This window comes from Alligator sinensis, unplaced genomic scaffold (genome assembly GCF_000455745.1).
Source record: "Alligator sinensis unplaced genomic scaffold, ASM45574v1 scaffold1051_1, whole genome shotgun sequence".
In the NCBI taxonomy this organism is placed as follows: domain Eukaryota; kingdom Metazoa; phylum Chordata; order Crocodylia; family Alligatoridae; genus Alligator; species Alligator sinensis.
This window is the reverse complement of record NW_005842473.1, coordinates 768,337-774,747: the sequence shown is the minus strand read 5'-3', so window position 1 is coordinate 774,747 and position 6,411 is coordinate 768,337. Positions and strand designations below refer to the sequence as shown.

The 6,411-nt window shown below is 43.6% G+C and overlaps 1 protein-coding gene and 1 long non-coding RNA gene across 4 annotated transcripts in view; one reads left to right on the top strand and one right to left on the bottom strand.

Moving 5' to 3' along the window:
- CFAP99 (cilia and flagella associated protein 99) overlaps positions 1–6,411 on the bottom strand; it is a 110,206-nt gene that overhangs the window by 12,872 nt on the left and 90,923 nt on the right. For 2 of the 3 annotated variants that reach the window (XM_025212587.1, XM_014523300.2), the window contains one exon: positions 1,920–2,094. In XM_025212587.1, the coding sequence (XP_025068372.1) occupies positions 1,920–2,094 (175 nt within the window). The remainder of the gene's footprint in view (positions 1–1,919; positions 2,095–6,411) is intronic. The other variant, XM_025212588.1, reaches the window with a different exon arrangement.
- LOC106722590 overlaps positions 1–6,411 on the top strand; it is a 33,723-nt gene that overhangs the window by 23,011 nt on the left and 4,301 nt on the right. The window lies entirely within an intron of this gene.

Sequence of the window (6,411 nt, the reverse complement as noted above, 5' to 3'; positions counted from 1 at the left end):
TGCTGATGTGAAGATCTGTCCTTCTTGCAGCCAGTCATTGCCTGGTGTGCTGGCAGGAAACTGATGCCGTCCCAAATGGCCTTAAAACCAGCAGAGCACACCTTGATGAGTTGTCTGCACAAGTCTCCTGGTGAGCATGTAGACTATCTTGACTCTGGTATGTTGCTTGATACTTGTGTCTGCTCAACTATGACTCTCAGTTCCTAACCCTGGTGTCACCTGTGACTTCCTAGTTCTGGCTCCCTCTTCCTGACCACATCTTTGGTAACTTGACTCTGGCTTGACCAGTGGCTCTAGACTATGGCTGTGAATCTCTCCTGACCCTTGGTTCTGGACTTAAATTCCTAAGTCCGGGCCTAACCACTAGGCATGACTGTCCATGACCTTGACATCACACCTAGTTCCTTTAGCCTTTCCTTGTATAGCTTACCTTCCAATCATTGTCATACTCATTGCTCTCCTATGTTATATCTCCAATTTCTTTACATCCTTCTAACAAAGTAGTGCCCAAAATTGGGCAGAACACTTTTTAATAGAGGCCTAACCAGCACTGAGCAGAACTGTAGTATCTCCTCCTGTGTCTTGCAGATGCTGCTTCTGTGAATCCAACCCAAAACTGCATTTGTCTTTCTTGTGACAACATCACATTGCTGGTTCAGTTGTTATCTATTGCAACCCCAAGACACTTCCTGGTAGAGCTCCTGCTAAGTTGTTTATCCTCCGTTCTGGATTTGGGCAGTTGTTTTTTTCTGCTCTGTGCAGCACCTTACATTCATCTTTGGATTTCACATTATTTATTGCTCCCTTTTTCAGATGCTTTTGAATCTTAATTCTGACCCTCTAGTATATTGTCAGTGCCTCCCACTTTTGTGTCGCCTACAAGCTTGGTGATTTTACTCTCTGCCCCATGCAACTCAACGAGACTAAATGCTATGCAAATCAGGTCTGATTTGGCTTCTCTCAGATGACGGGGTTAATAGGACATTTTCTAGTTCAGCCATGAGTTTTGTAGAAGACCATTTTGGACTTATGTGATGCAGCATTTCTCCAGGTATAATGGACTAGAATTTGACTCCTCCTCTCAAAGGCATTCTTAGACAGGGTAACATAATGAAATAGCATTTGCCCAATACCGAATAGCATCCATACTCAGGAAAGCCATAGGAGTCTGCTGTAATGAACTAGGTCATAGGTGGTCTTGCCTAGTGGTTAGAGAAGGTAGGAGCCAGGCATGTAGTCTAAAACATGGACTGATTTAGGAGCCAAGTTACTAGATCCAAGGAAAAATCCACAAACTGAAGTCTAAGAACAGAACCAAGCAGGGTCAGGAACCAGGAAAGTCAGAGAGGTTTACCAAAGCTGACCTTAACCAGAACTATTGGCTGCCTGGAGTCTGTTACCACAGCTGGAACTAAATGGAGAAGTGGCTCTCCCAGCAGCCAGTCAGGAAGCTCAGGCTGTGGCCAGTTGGAGTCATTAGCTGGGTTGGGGTTGCCAGCCAAACCCCCAGGCAGATGTGGGCCATTAGGCAATCAGCCCAGGCTGGGCTGCCTTAGGGCCCCCAACAACTGCAAGTACTTTCTTGAATTAAGATTTAAATAATTTCTTTGCTGATTGGGGGGTGGACTTAAGCACCTACAATAAAACATATGATAAACTACTCTGCTCTTTGTGGCCTTGAAGTGGATTGTAAAGCTGTAAACATATCCTCAGAAAGGTTTACCATTATTACACTATTTAAAATGGAAAATACAGCTTTCCACAAGGCAAGGAATTGAGTCCTACCAAGGGTCCATACAAAGTAGCTCTATAGTTATTTCAACAGATTGGCTGATTTAACCCTAATCTAACACTTTGCTAATGTAGTTTCAAAATAGTACGCCCATCATGACTGCTTATTGTAATAATTATTTGCTTACTTTTTGTGGCTCCCGGGGCCTCACTGCACTAGTTTTTGGGGGCGTAACCTTTAAGAGTTCAGCCTGCTTTTTACGCTCCATAGTTTTTTCTGTAATCTTTTTCTGCAGATTTAAAACACGCTCACTTTTCACAGGTCCTTCACTGAACCGCGACTTAATTTTCTTTTCTTCTTGCCTGCAAGATCAAAAATAAAAGGTAAAAGGGAGACAAAGCCATATGGATAATATTGATACAATAAATCCAATCCTGATTATTTGGAATAAAAATATCTTACTTTGTAAACCATTCATTAGCTTTTGTACCGCTTGGGACCAGCTAAATTCAAATTAGGTCTAAATGATAAATGGAAATGAATAGTTTAAGTCACATCTTCAGTTTGGAAAAAAAATCTCTTCTTGCTAGATAGCAGGATTAGTATATCTAGGGCACTGCAAGCCAGGCCTGGTATTGTTTAGGCAAAATGGGGCTAGCTCCTGTCTCAATATTGTAGCCATTATCTAGACAGTGCGATCAGTTTTTCATTAAATTTCACCCCAATGGGTTTCTTTGTAGCTAAAGTATATTCCTTTTCATGTACTCTCAGTAGACCAAATTCAGAGTGGTCACTAGTGGTGAATAGTGTGAAGTGTGAAGTGGGTTTAGGTGAGCATAATCTGATAGAAAAGTGCAGCAATAATATTAACAAACAAGTGCAACAAAAACTAAGGTAACTTATACTTTGTTGCTAGTCTTCTACCCTTTTGGAGAGCAAATTTTACCAGTTTATGCTTGCTGACATCTAACAACCTCAATTGACTAATGGCCCTTGTCACATAGGTTATACCAACTTACATTTACACTTATACTAGCTTACTGATACGCAACTTGCACTTTTATTTATATTGTCTCTGAATTGTAGCAAGTATTATTAACCCATATTTTTAAGCACTGCAATCATTTTATAAAAAAACCTATGCCTCTCAGGCCATGTTCAGACATAAAGTGATTGGATGCAGCTCTGCTGAAGCCAAAGGTACTGATTACAGCCAGTCTGATATGGCTTCTCTCAGCTGACAGGGCTAATAGGACACTTTCTAATTCAGTCCTGAGTTTTGTAGAAGGCCATTTTGGATTTATGTGATACAGCATTTCTCCGTAATTGGTTTTACTGAAATTTTAACAAGATTCTTATTGATTTCTCTAGGTAGTGTGTTGCTTGGGGCATTGCTGGGCTGATATGAATTGTCTCTATTACTAAGACAGTGGCAGGCTAAATTTCCAAGGGCCACTCCTTGGAATTGTTTATTATGACAGAAACCTCCCTCCCCTGGGTCTAAGTCCTCAATCTTTTTAGCATAACCCAGACTCCTCTGAGGGTAAGCATCAATGTCAAACAAAGAAGCAAGGTATTTTGGTGATATCTTTTATTGAACCAACTGTATAGCTGGGAGAGACATTAGATAAGCTTTTAGCTAAAAGATTTTGGGCATAAAGTGCTCTTCTTCAGGTGTGCCTAAATACTTGCCTAACATCTCTCCCAGCTATAGAGGTTGCCCAATAAGAAATGTCACCAAAATAACCTTGCTCCTCACATATTTCCGGGACCATCCTGACTACAACAACACTTCAGCCTCACTAAAACAACGGGCCGCCTCCTCAGGGCTGTTTTTGCTCCAAGTGCTGAAGTCACAGAGTCACTCAGAAGATCTGTTAGGGTCTGGGGCACTCCTGTTTCCTGGAGAGGATATTTCTGGTCCATTCTGGCCCTTGCAGATCTTGAGTCTTTCTGAGGGCAGGAAACTCTTATATAGCCGAGCCCCTTCACAGAAAGCATTACTGGAATCCTGGACTTCAGTCTCAGCAAACCCAAAAGCCAAATTAAGAGGTAGGTTTGATGTATACAATTTCTGAAATCGGATCTTAACCCCTAAGTAAACATAATTGTTTAGACTTTCAGTGCAGACAGAAGTGCAGCTCCCAGTTGTAACGCAGAAGGATTTTTGGAAAGCGTTCTGAGTTACAACGTTACCCCAGACCAAACACAAGTTCACTGTTGGTTCCAGGGGAGAGGGGAACCTAGTTGCAGCCAGCTAGGATGGCCAGGGCTCTCGGCCAGTGCTTGCTGTTTTCTGAATGGGAGTGGGGAAAGGCAGTGGAGGGAGCTCATTCTTGGGGCTCCCCAGCTGGTGCTGAAGGGTGGGGTGGGTGAACTGGAGCTCCCCCCACCTTGGGGTGGGGGTTGCAATACACCCGCCCACCCTCCAGGGGGTGCTGAAAACCCCCCCAGACTGAACTCCCTCTGCTTCCTTTCCTCCCTCCCATTCTGAAACCAGTGACAGGCTGGGAGCTCAGCAGACACAAGTTACAAAAGACACTACATTTTGTAACATTTTTATCTGATATTTTATGCAATGAGGGGCTCAGATTTTCACTCAATCCACAATTTTTTAAGCTGTTTGCAGCTGTGCAATTGTGTTTGGTCACAGCTATAAACTGCTTTCTGTGGCCAGATCAGGTGAAAATTGTCACTTCTGTCTGCACCGTTGGTTTCCAAATTCTTAATTGCCTTCCTTTCCTTAACCTGTTAAATTCCTTACTTCATACAATGCTACATGATTTAGGATAATGCTTCCCTTTCCCAGCCCCAAAAAGCTTTTAACATGTTACAATGAGTAATAATAATATTATTCTGTGGATCTAAAAATTATGCCCTAACATGTAACCTGAGAACCTACCTGCCTTACGTTTGTTTGCATAGTAATGAGACATTGTATTATTTAGAGGTGTCAAGTGAGAACATGCTAATGAGTTTTTCCTGTAAACATTTGATGATCAAACTTAGTGAACAACAAAATCTTTTATTACATGCAAAGGAGACACAGATATTGAAGGGAGGTGAATGGGGACCAAAAAAGAATGTCAAAGTTCTGGTGTTTTGAGACAAGTGGTATAGACCTTCTAGGGCTTGGAGGAAAAAAACTCATGTGCTGTTGGTTTGCCCACTCAGCAATTCTCCAGATGAGCTGAGCTGACACCAGTCTGGAATGGGACCCCAGAAAAATTCTCTGATTAATTCAAAGGAAGAAGCTATGGTAACTCCATCCAGTTTATGAAACTATCTAAAAAGGCTATATTCTGTTTTTAGGCCTGCGGCTGTTTGATTTGGACGCAGGGTAGCTGGCTCTCCCTTCCTTAAGGATGTACGCACTTTTGTTGGCTTATTTCATGCTATAAACTTCATTGCATCATCAGCTCAAGGAACTGAAGGCTTTAAGGTGTTTTGCTTTTGCACTAGTTTCTAAAATACTAAGCATTCAGTCTGAGATGTTCTTCACACCCCTTTTTGGTCCCAAACACAAGTCTTGTGTCATCTTGTGGATAGGGGGTAGGGGAAATGACCTATCAGTTTGGAAAGTGTTTTTCTAACATTGGTTTTTATAAAGGTTTTCTCAACTCTGTGGGGCTCATCACGTATTGGAAACAGCCTGAGAAAGTCCAGTTTTGTTTTGATTTGATGGCCTTGCAGAAAACTACTTTTAAGTACCAGTATTTATACAGGATACAGGTGGGATTCTTAATTGGAAGTTAAAAGATGAATGCTAGTTTGTGGAGGAATAGATATAATCCACACTAAGGCAGGCAGGAAAGGGATTAACTAGGGGTTCACTAAAGCAGAAATGCAAAGAGAAGGCACAGGAAACCTTTCTTCTCTAGGCTTCTAACTGCAACTTGTTCTGATACCACTGGCCGTGTCCACACCTTGTGCCACCGCTAGGTGTCCCGGGGGAACGCCTGTGCCAGAGGGTGGGATAGGGGGCTGGGCCAGCCCAGTGCTGGCCCCAGCAGCCTTACCCGAGGTCCTGGGGCTGCAGCAGCAGTGATCCTGCTACTCAGTGCCTGGCTGGCAGCCAGTGTGTGGCTCCAGGAGGCTAGGCTCTGGTTTTGAGCAGCGCGTGCTGCTCCTGTGTGCACCAGTCCACTTTCTTTTTGTGCAGGATTTTTTTTAACTCACCTCCAGTCTCACCTCCATCCTTGGCAAAGTCTTTGAGTCAGTCTCACCTCCATCCTTGGCAAAGTCTTTGAAAAAATTATCAAGGCTCACATATGCGAGAGCCCGGCAGGACAAATTATGCTGAGGGGAAACCAGCACGGGTTTGTGGCAGGCAGATTGTGCCTGACCAATCTAGTATCTTTTTATGACCCAGTTATGAAACGCCTGGACACAGGAGGAGGGGTGGATGTCGTATACTTAGACTTCAGGAAGGCCTTCGATATGGTATCCCACCCCAAACTGGTGAATAAGTTAAGAGGCTGTGACTTGGATGACTACACAGTCCGGTGGGTGGCGAATTGGCTGGAGGGTCGCACCCAGAGAGTCATGGTGGATGGGTCGGCTTCGACCTGGAAGGGTGTGGGCAGTGGGGTCCCGCAGGGCTCGGTCCTTGGACTGATACTCTTTAATGTCTTCATCAGCGACTTGGACGAGGGAGTGAAATGTACTCTGTCCAAGTT